This window comes from Lycium barbarum, chromosome 4 (assembly GCF_019175385.1).
Source record: "Lycium barbarum isolate Lr01 chromosome 4, ASM1917538v2, whole genome shotgun sequence".
In the NCBI taxonomy this organism is placed as follows: domain Eukaryota; kingdom Viridiplantae; phylum Streptophyta; class Magnoliopsida; order Solanales; family Solanaceae; genus Lycium; species Lycium barbarum.
Window position 1 is genome coordinate 139,804,375 of NC_083340.1, and position 18,095 is coordinate 139,822,469.

At 36.5% G+C, this 18,095-nt stretch overlaps 1 protein-coding gene across 1 annotated transcript; it reads left to right on the forward strand.

The window, feature by feature from the left end:
- The first annotated feature begins 6,225 nt into the window (after positions 1 to 6,225).
- On the forward strand, positions 6,226 to 7,218 carry LOC132637911 (uncharacterized). Its single transcript, XM_060354926.1, has one exon. It carries the CDS (start codon positions 6,226 to 6,228, stop codon positions 7,216 to 7,218), a length of 993 nt encoding a protein of 330 aa, XP_060210909.1.
- Positions 7,219 to 18,095: the final 10,877 nt, after the last annotated feature.

The following is an 18,095-nucleotide window of genomic DNA, read 5'->3' on the forward strand; positions in this document are numbered from 1 at the left end:
TAAAATTCTGCCTTAAGGCAGAATTTGGGCCTTAAAGGCCGAATTTGCAAATTTCTACCTTAAGACAGAATTTTGCCTGTGCAAATTCTGCCTTGTGATTTTTTTTATTTTAATTGAGCGGGGGTTCGAACCCACAACCTCGGGATATTAGGCGAAGGGAAAAACTTAAAGACCAACAATAAAGACCACCCCAAATGAAGGACAATCCGCGCAAGAAAAAGAAACTTTTATCCAAATCTAGGTCTTAAGGCAGAGGTTTGCAAAATTCCAGCAAAATATATATAATTTTTTTTTTCCTTAAGGCAGATTTTGAAACCCAACTTATGCCTTGCGTTTTTTTTTTTAATTTTTTACTGAGCGAAATTCGAACCTAGAACCAAGAGGCTTGTAGCGAAGGAAAAAATTAAAGACCACTAATTTGAGAGGCAAAAATTAAAGACCATCCCCAGCGAAGGACAGTCCTGCAAATTGCCCACTAAATTAAAGACGTGGACAAAAATACAAATGATGACAATAGGTTGCAGCCAGAAGCCCAACGTGGATGCTTAAAATGGGCCTATGCATAATGTAGGAATTGTATTCAGTAGCCACTTTTCACTCTATTATTTATGTTATATCCAATTTTGTCAAATTATTCAACTTATAGTCGGTGTTGGCAATTTGTCCGATAAAATTAATCATTGCCTGATTAGCAACATCTTCCTAATCTGATTTTAAATTTTTTTATTCATCCGTTTCTTCATGTGTGTATCTACTGATGCAATTAATTTGGCATCATGGTTAGCATCAAAATTTGTTTATAGCCATGGAAACTTGCTCAACTAATTAAGAATTCAGATTCTTTCAAGAGAAAAAAAAAAAGAAAAAAAAAAGAGGATCATATAACATGTTATTCTGTCACTGTATTTCTTTCAAGGAAAAAGATATCAGACATTAATTTAGACTTTTACCAAATCAATTAATTGATTAGAATCTCTAGCGATGGATTTTAGCTAACCATCACAACAAAATAGGTAACTATCCACTAAAGGAATTTAACAAAAATAATTTTTTTTTTCAAAAAAAGAGTAAATTTTTCATCTAAATTTAGCACTGAAGTTCAGACATCAATGTTTGAAGTTCGAACTTATGTCAACTTTTGATATAACTTTGGATATATATGCTTTGCAAGCCAATAAATGTATTTGAAACTTCAGACCAATGAGTTTGAATTTGTTTTCAAAACGGTTAAACATACAAGAATTTATAAACTTCGAGTATGCCTTAAATACTGGTCCTTAGCTCGGCTATATATATGTACACTTCCCCTTCAATATTTCAAACAATTTTCTTAGCTTCCGGTGCTTTTTTTTTTTTCTTCCTTTCCCTTTCTGGCCTTTTAGCTTGAAAATTAATTTTTAGTTTCAGTTTAAGCAATATTAGGTTATATGACAATAAAATGTAAGCACTCACCTGTTAATTTGTTATAAGCCCTCTGCACCAATTAAAATTTAACATAAGAGTAAAAACAAAGATGGAAATTACAGTAGATGATAGGTGATTTCATTTATTATAGGGTAGCATAGTTCCAAAAAGGCATTAAATGAAAGGACCATATGAAAATGACATAACAATGCAAAGATATCCCATTCTGAGAGACTGCAAAAATGGTCAGTTTGTGCAAAATCTTGCAATTAAAACATAGGAATAAGGGCACAGACATTGTACTGAATCTGAAATGCTAAATAAGTTTTTTTTTGGAAATGAAGTAAAGAACAAAAAGAATGGTCAACCACTGCAAGTGAATCACTATTTTGGTGCTAAAACTTTATGGGGTATTCTTTATAGGTATATTCACATGCGGTGTTTACAACAAACCAATGTATTTATACAGAGGTTTTTTGACTCCTTCATCCTTAATCAATGTTCTCGAATTCGAGCCTTATGAGTACGGAATCGCCTTTGTTAGAAAACACTTTTACCCCCAATATGAGACTTTTCGGTGCGAATTCCGGCCCCAACGTAGGTTCCGGATATCGGTGAAAAATTAAAAAGACGGCCTTTTTGTAAAAATCATAACTACTCCCTCCGTCCCATTATAAGTGTCACCTTACCAAAAAACACGCATATTAAGAAACCAATAATGCAATGTGAAGTTTACCAAACTACCCCTATATAATAAAAATAAATTACTTTTACCTTTTGATTAGAGCATGCACAAGAAGTAAACCTTTTGACTTTGGAAATCCAACAATACCAAGTTACTATGTGGCTTTTCTAATCATCATTTATGTCACACCCCAATTCCACTAGGGTGTGATGGGCACCCGGCCCCACATCCGGAGCCGAGCGAACCCACATACCTTTGGGACACACATAATCTTGATAGACTTTTTAAATCAAATAAAAATAAAATATATAATAAACTCTCAAAATATGTTTGTCCGATGCTTTCCAAATCAAATAGAATCTATGGTCGTACAGAATTTAACACATAATACAGAATGACATATCGGCTGATGAAGCCGCATACACAACTGACATACTATACCCACGACTCTGTCTGCAAAGTCTCTAACAAATAATCAGAAAACATAGCATACACTCTGACTCGGCAGCACTCCCGGAGCAAAAGGAGCTTGCCAATTCTGCTGGAACATCCTCTATAATAACTTCGCATCATCTGGGTGTACCTGCGCGGCATGAAAACGCAGCCCCCGAAGAAAGGGGGTCAGTACGGAATATGTACTGAGTATGTAAAGCATAAGGCGCAATAAACAGAATCATAATCTGAACAGAGGATACAGAAAATAAGTATAGTAACCGGAGTATAAAAAAAATGCTTACTCATAAAACATAGGTAATGCATGTCAGAACATATGCCATATCCGGGCCCCATTATGGGACACGGTGAACAGAACGTGGTCGCCACCCTGTCACTGGCGCCACAACACAGCATACTCCAGAGTAGGGAATAGCTCCGTAACATATCATATCATATCAGAATGTGCACATATCAAACATATCAGATGGCCATATCATATCATATCATCATATATCAGAATGTGTGTACATGGCACATCATACTCCACAACCCATGTACATATATACCTGCCCCCTCACATCGAGGCACGGCGAACAATGCAGTGGAATACGCGTGATAACATATCCTGGCACGGGCTCAGTGAAGGAAACATTGAGGCATCCACGAATGGAGTAGTGAGAAACTAATGCAATATAAAATATAACACATTTACGGAGACTCAATAGCATAATTCAGATGACAAACCATATAAAGAAACTAAACGGTAATCATAGCGTATGCCTTACGGATGTCACAATGGTTTATGTCAAAATAAGTTTTCTGAAATCGTTTTCATATTTCAAAATACGTTGTGGGACTTACGAAATACTTCAAAACAACTGTCGTATAGTAGTTAGAAAAGTAGCCAAGAGTTTCCTTTGAATTCCAATCAAAATAAGTCAAACGGAACAAATCAGAAAAATCCGGGAATAGTGGGCCCACCTGGGATCAAACGAGGTGGCGTACATAATTTACGTATGTTACACTTCATAACATCACTTATGAGAGTTTTAAAGTAGTCGGGTCCTATTTGTGCAAGTTCTAGATGTTTAGGCAATTTTCCAACTATTCATAACATATTCAATTCAATTCTACTGAATGAAAAAGGGGAAAATTTAGGTGCGGATTTCTAAGAGTAGAGTCGTCTCCAAGGCTCGTATCCAAGCCTATCATACCTAGGACATGCCAAGAGAAGAATAGGTAAAGCTTTACATACCTTATTCGCTCCTTACGCTTCTCCAAATTCAAATCCCGTTTCGTCCAAAATCTACAATTGGTCATATTTACCAAATATTAATCATAAGGCTTTAAGAATTCAATCTTACCCAATTCTTGTCTACAGAAATTTGGGCAGCATCTCCCTTATTTTTACAACATCCCCGAGATTTAACTCGGCTCAAATATCAACAACCATACCAACAACAATACCAATAATCATCAACAATCGATTAGAAACGCATTCTATCATAAATTGTCTTCTTTTCCAAATAGTGCAACAATTTCCAATTCAACTTTGCACTTTCAAATCAATATCAACATTTCCACATTCATACACTAATTTAAGATCATTCAAACATAAGCCAAGAATATTCCAAGCCATATATCCAATATTCAACAATTCCATCAATTCCATAATTCATCTGAAACCTCTAATCTTCGACATAAATATCCATAACACATTTCCATCCTCCAATTTTATTAACAATAATCATAATTTGCACCTTAACAATTTCATTTTCATAATTACATAAATCCACCATAAAATCACAAAACTTCCCATAACAACTTAACAACCAACCTTTCATGCTAATATGGACTTACATCCCTCCAAATCCACCAACTAACATAATAATTCACATTTAGAACTTCACTTCCATAATTACATAAAAACTACATTAAAATCACATAATTTCCTATAATCATTTTCAATAATTTCCCATACCAACTCGAACCATTTCCTTCCATTTCCATTGCAAGGCTTCAACAACACAATTAACATAACAAATAAAATTGGTTCATCCTTCTACACACATACATACCCATGGCTATATATATATATACACACCCACTTTGCAAACTTTCATATTTCCACAAATTCCACTCATCTCTACATACTACAACATAAACAAACCTTCATAACATCATAAAAAGGAATTAATTCTTACCTTTTTCTCTTATCTTCTTCACTTGACCAAGTTGTTAAATTGATGAAACAAGCTCCCTATCTTTCAAAATAACTACACCAAGTTGTAAAGGACCCTTAAAGTGAGTCATATACGAGCTTATCCAAGATGATGACAAGCAAGAAGCTACTAAAATGGGATTTTAGTGAGCAAGTAGCTCGTTAACTGGTGGGGAAATCCTTGAGAGGGTATATAGTGGGGTTTTCCCTAACTTAAGTTGAGAAGTAGCAAAATGCATATTATTTCCATACTAGCTAAAAAAAACGTTGCTGGTGTAGTATGTATAGGTTCTCAAGAGGCAAGTGTATTCATCAAAGTAGAAGAAGATGAAAAACCCTAGCCTCCACTAAAAACCTAGCCTACAAATACTAGTATCTACCACCCAAAATGGCCTCGCCGGCCAGCGGCCAGCCACCTCCGGGGGCTGGTCAGCTAGCAAATCATATACAACCCACAATCAATTATGCTGCAGCACTAAACACCCTCACAAACACATCAAAACCAGGACCAATTGATATTAAGCCTGTTACATATTTACATGGAGAACCCTCTGTAACATGGACAAAGAAGGAATTTGAGATACTAAGTAAGAGACAGAATTTACAATATGCACTTGTTGCTAAATTCTCCTATGGAAGACCAGATGTACATGAATTGAGGAGAAGCATACCAACACAATTGGAAGTAAAGGGCCCCTGCACAATAGGGCTGTTGGAGGATAGGCATATTCTAGTTCGTTTATCTTTATTAGAAGACTATGCTACCTTGGCCTCTCGACCATGGGAGATTAGATTCAGGAATAGAATCTTTCCAGTTAGATTTCTCATATGCGACCCTTGGTTTCAGCCGGATAAGGAAACAACAACTGTTATAGCATGGATCTCCTTTCCAAGGCTGCCTACCAATCTCTTTGACAAGGAATCCTTGTTCTCATTAGCAAATGCAGTGGGAAGACCCCTTGTGATAGATAAAGCCACCGACAATCAAACAAGGCCTAGCTGTGCAAGAGTCAAAGTAGAAGTGGACTTGATGAAGGAATTACCCCAGCGGGTACAAATTAACTGCATTGACGAAGAGACAAACGAAGTTAGATCCAAATGGCAAACAATACAATATGATTACTTACCAAAATATTGTGTTAATTGCAAAATACAAGGACATAATAAGCAAGAATGCTGGAATTTATATCCAGAATTCAGACCAAAAAAGGAGGACATAAAGGAAAGGAGTGAAGAGCAACAGGAAAAGGAGAATAATAATGGAAAGGCACCTATCAAGGAGAATAACAATGATAATGGAGAAATAAAGGAATATGGGGAGAAAAAATAGACCAATGGAAAGGAGGATGTGGAGAAAAAGCAGAATGTTAACAAGAGCAAACAACAACCATTCAAAGTTCTTAAATCTGGAAAGGTTGTTGTAAACAAAAATGATCCCAAAAATGACCCTAACTGCTGGAAGGCCAAAGACAAAAAGGAGATGGAAGGGGGTAATAATAAAGGTATAGAAAGGAAAGAAAAGGAAGTGAACAATCAAGAGGTGAGTAAACAGAAAACAAATGCAGTTATTCCAACAAACAACAAGTTCAATACTCTAGTGGACTTGGAGGAAAATGAACATAATAGTGAGGATGGTAAGGAGTACAAAAAGCAACAGGAAGCAAAAGCAATTAGGGAATCAGCAAAGACATGGTTGGAATCATCTTTTGGAAAACAAGGAGGAAGTACTAGTGCCTTTAAACAACTAAGTGATCAACAAACAAGTATTGAGAAGGAACAGGAGCAATGTAAGTCACAACACAAAGTCACTGAAAGGCATAAGGGCAATCAAATGGAAGAGGAAACAAAATCACAAGATACAGAGAGAACCATAAGTGATGTACGAGAGGGTGTTAATGAGGAGAGCAAAAAGAGGAGGATAAGTCAAGAATCAGCAGTGCAAGAGATAGAGAAACTAATAGAAATTACTGAAACTGAGCAGCAAACAACAACAGATCAACAAGTGGAAAAAGAAAAACCACCAGATGATGCACTGGACAAGTCCAATGAAATAGCCAATGAAGTAAAAGATACAGAGTCATCTACACACAACCACAACAATGAGAGAAGGTCAGAAAATGAAGATCATGGAGACAACAAAATGGGTGCAGAAGAACAAACAGAGCAACAAAAGAAGGATATTATTAAAGATGGGGAATTTGGGGAAAATACAGATTCTATATCCTCAAATGTGCCTGAAAATAAGACCAATGATGAAGAAAGAACTGATGATATAGGAGATGATGATGAAGTGGAAAACAATAGTATCCCAATCAGTCTATCAGAGCATAATGCAGGGGATGTTTCACCAAAACAGATAACCAAAACAAAGAAAGAAGGGAGACATCATAAGCAAAACAGAGTTAAAAGTGTGCCACCTAAGGCAATAGGAGGCGTACTTACAAGGAAAGCATATGCCAAAGGAAGTCTATAATGAATAGCTCACTCATATGGAATATTAGGTCTGTTAATACTCAACAGGCCTTTGAGAGAGTAGTTTTGATGCACAGACAAAAGAATTTCAATTTTATAGCATTGATGGAACCATTTCAGCAGCACAGACACATAGATATGTATAGATTATGGCTGGGCATGGGCACTGCCTGGCACAACATAACTGGTAAGATTTGGGTGTTTGTTAACGAAGAATTTCAAGCAGAGGTCACAAAAGACAATGAACAACTTCTTGCTTTGAAGTTGACTCATCTAGATTCTAATCAGGAGATCATTGTTACTTCTATATATGCCAGTACATAAAGGGCAAATAGAATCACTCTGTGGGATGAATTATATGATATGGCCTATACCATTAACTCACCATGGATTATAGGAGGTGATTTTAATGTCATTTTGGATGAAGCAGAGAAGTATGGAGGTCTGCCAGTGAATTTTCCTGAAGTAGAGGACTTTGCACATTGTTTGAATATATGTCAAGTAGCAGATTTGGGATTCTCTGGAAGCATTTACACTTGGTGGAATGGAAGATCCGATGAAGCTTGTATTTTTAAGAGACTAGACAGATGTTTAGGGAATCAAGCTTTCCAGGATACATTCCCCAATTTTGAAGTGGAACATTTAATTAAACAAGGATCAGATCATTCTCCACTTCTTCTAACTTTCAAAGCAGATACCAGAGTCATTAAGAAGCCTTTTAGATTTCTTAACTTCTGGATAGAGCAGGAGAGCTTTTTGGAAACAGTCAAAGTGAATTGGGAAGAACAATATTGTTATGATCCTTTTTTCAACTTTCATAATAAGATGAAAAAGGTGAGTAGAGCTTTGACTAAGTGGAGCAAAGAAACCTTTGGGGATATTTTTAAACAGGTGGCTACCCTAGAAGAAATTGTCAAAGTACATGAAGCTGTTTTTGAAGAAAATCCATCCCAAGAGAATAGGACAAGACTACAAAATGTGCAGGCTGATTTAATAAGGTTTTATGTTATAGAAGAGAAATTTTGGAAACAAAAGTCTGGGATGCAGTGGTTTCAAGATGGGGATAGGAACACAAAATTCTTTCATGCCCATGTAAATGGGAAGAGAAAAAAGTTGCATATTAACAGGATTCAGGACCAGCATGGTGTATGGTTGGAACAGGAGCCAGAAATTATTCAAGAAGCCATCAGATTTTATGAAGATCAATTCACTGAGGAACAAGTGCCCAACAATTTTGAATTACTGGACAATATTCCTAAGCTTATTACAGCTGAGCAAAATGAAAGGATCAATCAATTACCAGAGGAAGGGGAAGTGAAGAAGGCAGTTTTTGGATTGAATTCAGACAGTGCAGGAGGACCTGATGGTTTTACTGGAAAATTCTTCCAAGCATGTTGGGACATAATTGCTAAGGATATGGTGCTAATGGTGAGATCCTTCTTTTTTGGTCATGAATTGCCAAGGTACATCACTTGTACAAATCTGGTTCTTATTCCAAAAAAGAAGGAAATTAATACCTTTTCAGATCTGAGACCTATCAGTCTTAGTAATTTCTCCAGTAAGGTTTTTTCCAAAATCATTCATGAAAGGTTAGTACAGTTGTTACCTAGTATAATCTCCCCTCAGCAAGCTGGTTTTGTTAAAGGTAGAAGCATTGTAGAAAATATCCTACTGGTGCAGGAGATAGTCCATGACATGAGATTGAGGGGTAAGCCAGCCAATGTTGTGATAAAACTGGATATGACTAAGGCATATGATAGGGTTTCATGGTTATTTCTGACCAAAGTTCTAAGGAAAATGGGATTTGGTGAGGTTTTAATAGACATGGTCTTCAGAATTGTTTCAAACAACTGGTATTCTATTTTGATTAATGGGCAACCAAGTGGTTTTTTCAAATCTTCTAGAGGAATAAAGCAAGGCGATCCCCTATCACCAACTTTATTCATTTTGGCTTCAGAATGCATGTCAAGGGCTTTGAATGCGCTACATGAAGATGAAAGATTTTCAGGATTTGGCATGCCAAGGTGGAGCCCATACATAAACCATTTGGCATATGCAGATGACACTATTATCTTTGCCTCAGCTAAGGAGGAATCCCTGAGACTGGTCATGGAGAAATTGGCCGCCTATGAGTCAGTTAGTGGGCAGAAAATTAACAAAGGCAAGAGTGTTGTTTTCCTTCATCACAATGTAACTCAGGAGGTAGAAGAACAGGTCTTTGATATTACCAGAATTCCCAGGAAGGATTTCCCATTTACTTATCTGGGGGTGCCAATTTATTATGGGAGGAGGATGATTACACATTATAAAGAGATCACAGACAAGATATTTAATAGGCTTAACTCATGGACAGGGAAACTATTATCTATTGGAGGAAGAGTAACATTAATCAAACATGTTTTATAGAGTATGCCTATTCACTTATTGTCAGCCTGTGATCCACCTAAAGGGGTACTATCCCAAATTCACAGAATGTTTGCAAAATTCTTTTGGAGCAATTCTGTGGGTAATTCTAGTAAGCATTGGGTGTCATGGACAACTTTATGCCACCCTCAAGATGAGGGAGGAACGGGTTTTAAGAGTTTACAAGATGTATCAAAGGCCCTTTTCTCTAAGTTGTGGTGGAACTTCAGAACAAAGCAGTCATTATGGAGGATGTATATGAGTAATAAGTACTTGAAAAAGGATCATCCAGTAACAGTACAATGGAAAAGATGGACATACATATGGAAAAAAATGTTGCAGTGTAGAGACTTAATAGAACAAGAAATATGGTGGCAGGTTAAACAAGGAAACTCTTATTTCTGGCTAGACAACTGGACAGGAATGGGGGCTTTATACCAAAATATGCATCCAAATCTCATAAGTGATAGAACAGTGGTATTAGTGCAGGAAATGGTGCTAGAAGAAGAATGGGATGAAGGAAGATTAATGGAGATTCTCCCAGGTAATATTGTTGAACATGTTATCCAGAACATTAAGCCACCAAATCCTGATGGAGTTCAAGATAAACCTTACTGGAAACTAGATACTAGAGGCAAATTTACAGTGGGAACAGCTTTCAATTTGTTGAGGCAGAGAATGGATACTAATGAGTTGTACAAGAGAATTTGGATAAAAGGATTACCAGTGAAGATCCCATTTTTTCTATGGAGACTATGGAAAGCTAAAATACCTCTAGATGAGATAGTGAAGAACTGGGGCTTTCAATTTCCTTCCAGATGTTTCTGTTGTGATGAGCCTAAAGAGGAAACTATAGCACATGTGTTTCTAAAGTCCCCTGTTGCACAACATACATGGAACATTTTCTGCAGACCCGTGGGATTAAATATTCAAAATCTCCAACTGAGTCAAGTTATTAATTTGTGGTGGGATGCCCCAGTAAATCAACATGTAAAATATATTTTCAAAGCAATGCCAGCTATTATTGTTTGGGAACTCTGGAAAAGAAGAAATGCTATTAGGCATGGGGGCAAGATATCTAAGGTCAAGCTAGTCTACCAAATCATGCATTCAATCATCATGTTTATGAGGGTGAGGAGAGGTAATTTTAAACATGCTGCATATAGATGGAGTACTCTTGTGCAATCACTTCAGAATTGCTCTCCACGAACCAAAGTGATTCATGTTAAGTGGGAACCACCAGAGCTAGGATGGGTGAAATGCAACACAGATGGTGCCTCAAGGGGAAATCCTGGTAGAGGATCCTGGAGTTTCTGCATCAGAGATGAGAATGCAAATCTATTACTTGCGAAGGCTAAAGAGATGGAAAACCCCCAGTGCACCAACACACAAGCAGAAGCTATGGCTATTCTACAAGCGTTGAGAGTGATTGAGGTGAAAGAATATCAGCAGGTTATAATAGAAACTGATTCCCTATTGCTGAAAAACATAATCCTAAGATTATGGGAAGTGCCTTGGCAGATTGTAGGAATAATGGAAGAGATTTGGGAAAGGATGAACACTAGAACTGTTAGAATAGCTCATATATACAGGGAAGGAAATCAGATAGCTGATTATTTGGCTAATGTAGCATTGGATGAAAGAGAAGTAGATATTGATTCCTTTCTGGGACTGGGCACTCAAGGCAGAAGGCTGATCAACAATGATAAACTAAACTTGCCATACTTGAGAATCAGACCAAGCAAGAGATGACAGGAGGGTGGGAGAGAAGGAGGAGATTCCTTGGTTCTCTTACTCAAACCCCGTGGAGGGAAGAGGGCATAGAAAACCTCTTTTCAACTAACACTGTTTATTGTTTTGCAGGAAGAAATAAGAACACAGTCCAGAGATTTTACAATACCTTTAACAATATGCTGGTTTACCTGAGAATAACTCAATGGTTGATCTTAGCACTGTTAAGTGCTCATACTATTGAGCAACAATCATGGGAATTTAGTATGAAGCGAAGGTACAGACTGAAATCTCAGAGAAAGGACATACAGAGGTGGAGGACAACAAAGCATAGAGTGAAGATTCTTTCAAAAACAACTACAAGAGGACAGCATCCAACACAACATAAACAACCCCAGAAAGCAATAGAAGACAAAGGAAAGCAATCAACAAATCCAAAACATGAGAGGAGGGGGGAACAAAATCGAAGCCAAGGAGAACATACAAGAGCAAATTCGGACAAAAAACAGAAGCAACATCAGCTACAGGCTCAGCAACAATCAAATCCCCAGCAGCTTGTGGATGCTTCTAATTGAAAGAATGATGACAAATCTCAGCTGGAACTTCATTGAGAAGGAAGATCTACAAAGCATAAGCATTCAGCTAAGGGAGTGGAATTTAAAAAAAAAAAAAAAAGGAAAATATCATTCAAATTAAATGGAACTTATCTGGAATCGAAGAAAAACAAGAGCATCAATGATCTTGAGCAGTGAAGTAGCAGTTACTTTACGTCTCTTTCTAGACTCTTGGTCTTATTTTTTCTTTTACCTATGTTTGGACTTTTCCTTTTCATTGCTTATGTGTACAGACTTATTTGGATTGGGATTATTTAATAAAAGAGGTAGTGGGGACAAAAAAAAAAAATCCCAAGAATCATTATTTAAAAAAAAAAAAAAAGTATTCATCAAAGTAAAATAGTAGTTGTAGACTATTTAGTGGACCGTGAGGTCCACCCCCAACAATCCTTTTCTTTGATATAATAATTCTTGTAGATTCAAATAGGTTGTACTAGTCACCAAGTTTATTTTTACTCCATGCAACCACGTGTAAAGGTCTCCACTTCAATCACTTATCCACTATTCCTTTAATGTATTGAATTGTCTCTCACGAATATCCATAATTCTACTGTTGCTGCTCAATGAAGTTCCACGTTGCTGCTCCATAGAAATGAAGCTTCCTTTTTTTTTTTCATTAGTCATCACTAATTCAAGGCACCACGTGCATGTGTACTTGTAGTGCTTGCAGCCCACTTAAATTATATCCATTAATTCCTTGTCTTTCACTATAATTCCCCTCTTAATCAATCACACGCATAATTAATTTTTAACCTCAATTTATTTAAATAAATCATTTTTGATACACTTCATATGTTCATTATCATAATCATGTAGTATAACATAGTCCATAGCCTCATTTGCCACACATAAAATATTATTTTCAATCATCGTCGTCACCCTTTTTCGTCTTAAATCATTTTGGGACTTCATTCCTTGTATACACCGAGCTCTTGATTTTCATCCTTGAATATGATCGAATTCTCCGGGCTTGAGTAAATTTTGCTCATATTGGACGATTAATTTTTTCCTAGTCCAAAAAATACGGCATATTATGGCTTGGACCGTATTTCATCAAATAAATTTCTATCCTCGACAAAACTTATTTTCTTAGATTTGTTTAACTTCAAATCCTTACGGTACATGTGTACCATCACTTTAACCACCTATAAGCTTGGGCGATAACCTCGTGTCCGTTACTAATATCATTTAACTCGCACGCTTTCTGACGTACGAAAATACGGGATGTAACAATTTAGATGTTACTTTATTGTCCAAGGGTAGAATTGGTAGAATTGGAAAAAACTAGTCAATTTATGTCTTGGTTTCCTAAGATGCCACTTATTATGGAACAAAAAAAACGGAAAAGGGCCAAAATTACCCCTGAACTTTGGAAAATAGTTCATCCATACCTTTCGTTATACTTTAGGGCCAATTATACTCTTACCGTTATACTATGGGGTCAATTATACCCTTATGTCTAACAGCTGCCACGTGACATCATCCCAGCCCTTCAAAATTATTTTCCCCTCAAATAATTTTTTACCCACTAAAATAACTCAACTCGACCCGAATTTTTTTTCCAGCCAAAGTGATACGGACCCAACCCATTACCCCTTGGCTGGAAAAAAAAATTCGGGTCGGGTTGGGTTATTTTAGTGGGTAAAAAATTATTTGAGGGGAAAATAATTTTGAACGGCTAGGATGATGCCACGTGGCAGCTGTTAGACATAAGGGTATAATTGACCCCATAGTATAACGGTAAGGGAATAAATGATCCTAAAGTATAACGAAGGGTATTTTGGCCCTTTTCCGCAAAAAAATTTGGCTAAAATGACACTTACTATGGGACGGAGGGACTAATTAATATGCATTCGATACAATAAATATTTACTCCTATGTTACGTCACTTTCATTCTTCTGCCCTCTTTAATTTTCTGGTCAAAATACGAATTTAATGCATACCTCTATCTATGTTATAGTCTATATAATTCTGCTTCTTTGCCATTTTTGGTGTAAAGTTTGATTTCTCTATTAAAGAGACCACTGATCAACTCCACCTATTCTTTTTGTCTTTGTACGTACATTAATTAATACTGGTCCATTATGTTTATATTTCATACTGCTAGTACTATCTTTTGTCACAAGTAGTGCTCATACTCCTAAGTATATATTTAAAATGAAAATAGAAATCTCCTCATTTTGAAGAAAAAAAGAAGTTCAATTAACATTTGGCTTACCAAATTTTTAAGTTGCGTAATGAACGTGATCTTGCTCGCAACAAGGTCATTAACAAATGGAGCCCGAAATTAGCTATTGCTCGTGAGATATAGAAAGAAATCGTATTTAATTTTGCAGTAGTGGACTTTTTTAATAAGGCAAAACAACAGACATTAGCATATTGCCCCAAATTTTTATGAAATACAAGATGCTTATTGAATGATAACAAAATTATTTCCACTTATGACAATTTCAAATATTCAAGAATTGCACGTTCAAATGGCTGCAATTGAAGTATTATATCACTTTGGCGTTTCGTTTCCACCAAAGGCTCAGTTTCTGCCCTTTAATTTCTTTTCCAATATATATTCACGATTCCTCTCTAAATTTAAAAAATAATAATAAGAAAAATAAATTAATTGTTGACCTTTTTTTCATCAAGTGAAGGTCTTCCTTATACTATAATTCATGCTTAACAATCGTAGCAAATGCTAATTAGATGAATGTAATTACGTTTGCCTAAAAAAAAAAAAAGAAAAAAAAAAGGCTAATGCTTAGCTTGAAAGGTAGTGGTGAAAAAAGAGATTAAAAAACGGAGATGAGGTACAATTTTTTTGTTTAGCTTCTTATGGTGATTGTTGAGCCCATTATTTACTACCATTCACTAATTTGGTAGAAACAACTTTTTTCGTTTACAATTTTTTGTCTAACTTAATAGATGTTTTTTGGTTATGTTGTCTGTTTGTATTTTATTTCCAACTTCCAAATGAATTACTTCACTCACAGATTCAATAATGGAGGCATGTATATTGCCAATTGACACTCAAAACTCCGTTTTAAAATTTTCCAATATGATATTATGAGTGAGTATATTACCATCAATCGAAAGAGCAGAACAATCAAGAAAATAAATTAAGTTATAAGTATTATAATAAATGGTAACTATCTTATATTATTCTGGGGTAATCGCCCCATTGCGTGAGTGTTAATTCACGTTCAAAACTTCTTCAACACATTGATTTAGTATTGGCGCCTTGTGAGACTTGATTTAGAGTCGCCATTCGTTAGGTTTCGCTTCAAAAGTTTGAAATAATATTTGGAAATTGTTTCAAATAAGTGTTTATTTATTAAATTGACTCATTGTTTCAACTACAAACTTGAAATATGGAATTTGAAGTTTGAAAAACACGTCTTGGAAATTTTCAAGTTTTCTCAAAGTTTTACTCAGAAAACTTCAAATGTGTTCATTTCCAAATACAACTTCAACTTCCAAATTTCCTTTCTCAGCTTAACTTTAACTACTGTTTTTTTTCCCTCTCAAATCAACTAATTCATGTCCACACACCTACGAAGAAAGAACGTGAATAAGCAGAGACAGAGTTAGGATTTGAGATGGGTTTTGAACTTGCCACCGTACATGTAGCTCGTTTGAATTAATGGTTCATTTTTTTGCACAGATTACCCTTCTTTTGGGGTGGTCTTTAAATTTTGCCCCTCATATTTGTGTTCTTTAAGTTTTGCCCTTCGCTTGGATACCTGAGGTTCTGGGTTCGAACCCCCGCTCAGGCATAAAATAAAAAAATAATTTCGCAAGGCAGGGTTGGGGGAAGTGTATGCCGGATCCGGCATACAATCCTTAAGGAAAAACTAAAGTTATGCCGGAGGGGGCAGACTTTGCCTTGAGACATATATTTTTTTATTTTTTTTTTTTACTTTTTAAGGCAAACTTTTAATTATGCCTTAAGGAAAAGTTCCGCCTTATGGGGCATACTTTTAGTTATGCCTTAACTAAAAGTGTGCCCCATAAAATATAACTAAAAGTATGCCCCATAAGGCGGAACTTTTCCTTAAGGCATAACTAAAAGTTTGCCTTAAGGAAAAGTTCTGCCTTATGAGGCATACTTTTGGTTATGCCTTAATTAAAAGTCTGCCCCATAAGGCATATTTCTTTAAGGAAAAGTTTTGCCTCATAAGGCATAACTAAACTATGCCTTGAGGAAAAGTTATGCCCCCTCCGGCATAACTTTAGTTTTTCCTTAAGGACTTTATGCCGGGTCCGGCATACAATCCTTAAGGAAAAACCAAAGTTATGCCGGAGGGGGCAGACTTTACCTTGAGACATGTTTTTTTTTTTTTTTTTTACTTTTCAAGGCAAACTTTTAATTATGCCTTAAGGAAAAGTTCCGCCTTATGGGGCATACTTTTAGTTATGCCTTAACTAAAAGTGTGCCCCATAAAATATAACTAAAAGTATGCCCCATAAGGCGGAACTTTTCCTTAAGGCATAACTAAAAGTCTGCCTTAAGGAAAAGTTCTGCCTTATGAGGCATACTTTTGGTATGCCTTAATTAAAAGTCTGCCCCATAAGGCATAGTTCCTTAAGGAAAAGTTTTGCCCCATAAGGCATAACTAAACTATGCCTTGAGGAAAAGTTATGCCCCCTCCGGCATAACTTTAGTTTTTCCTTAAGGATTTTATGCCGGATCCGGCATACACTCCCTCTAGCCCTGCCTTGCGAAATTATTTTTTTATTTTATGCCTGAGCGGGGATTCGAACCCAAAACTTCAAGTATCCAAGCTAAGGGCAAAACTTAAAGACCACAAATATGAGGGGCAAAATTGAAAGACCGCAAATATGAGGGGCAAAATTTAAACACCACCCCAAAAGAAGGGCAAGCAGAAAGCAGCTACCGGCCATCAAAAGATCCACAACTTTAAGATCCGGATACAAGGGAAGATCCGCCTATTCTTTGAGATGACAAAGCTCCCCACTAGCCGCAAATTGCCGAATCAACATCAGGCAGTATAGGAGTGCTTTCTCTGATCGGCGTTCCCCAGACCGGAACTGAAAGGACATACCAGCCCCCGAAGGATTATCGGGCATTCCTTCATGTCGGGAGGAGGTACCGGTTGGAGGAGAAGATAAGGACAACTTTCTTTCTTCCATTCCACTCTTGCTTCAATCCCAATAGGATAAATAGAGCTAGCCGCGAACCCAAGCGTTAAATAGCGTCGTTTAGTGGCGTGCAGGGAGTAGTCATCTTGTTGCTGGTAGGTGCGACTTCGAATTGCCCTTAATGGTTTCACATTTAAATATTTATTTATGTTTAATAAATTTTCTAATACAAATACATAATCTAAATAAATTTTACTGAATTTTCGCCCCTATGAATAGGACTGGCATGTTCGTTTGGCAGAACCTATAAATCCAAAGCCTCCTTTTGTCCCTTCTTATACAGAAAATGACACATCAACCACTCAACTATTCTCTCAACAACACTTTCTTCTTATCATAACCAAAGACCCTTTATTTCTGTCTATAAATACCCACTCCACGCTTGAACATTTTCTCATGACAGTCTTCCAAATTAGGTGAAAGAAAAAAAGTACGGTATCCTTCACATCCATGGATGTACTAGACCAAGAAGAAATGGTGCTAAAAGTCATGGTTCATTTATATGAAGGTGATGAACTAAGGCATCAAGAGTCATCGTCGTGATGCATGCAGTGACGTTATCCTTCCTGAGCTTGTTCTTCTTATATTATTTTCTTATCTTTTAGAACTTTTGAACGATAGTTCCAGTTTTCTTGACCTTGCAAGTCCGTAACGTTTTGCATAACCCTCGAGATTGCAAGGTTACTGAAAATTCTTGTATCTTTTCTGTCCCTCCTGAGCTTCTTCTTCTAAAATATCAACCCTACTCAAAGGTTGAGCTGTATCACACTTTTATGTTGGTGTGAAAAAACAACCTTTGTTTCTCTCTCCCTCTTGCCTTTGTACGTGCATGTGTGGACAACAAACATGAAAGATTGTATCCACTTAACGTTCACAGGAAATCAATGATAACATTGCATATACTTTCGACATACATTTTTTCGCTCAACAATGGTTCATAATGTGTACATTCAGAGATTTATTACTTAATCATGA

Bases quoted from the DNA above. Each gene is read 5' to 3' on its own strand.
- LOC132637911 (XM_060354926.1), top strand. From the start codon at position 6,226: ATGGAAGGGGGTAATAATAAAGGTATAGAAAGGAAAGAAAAGGAAGTG.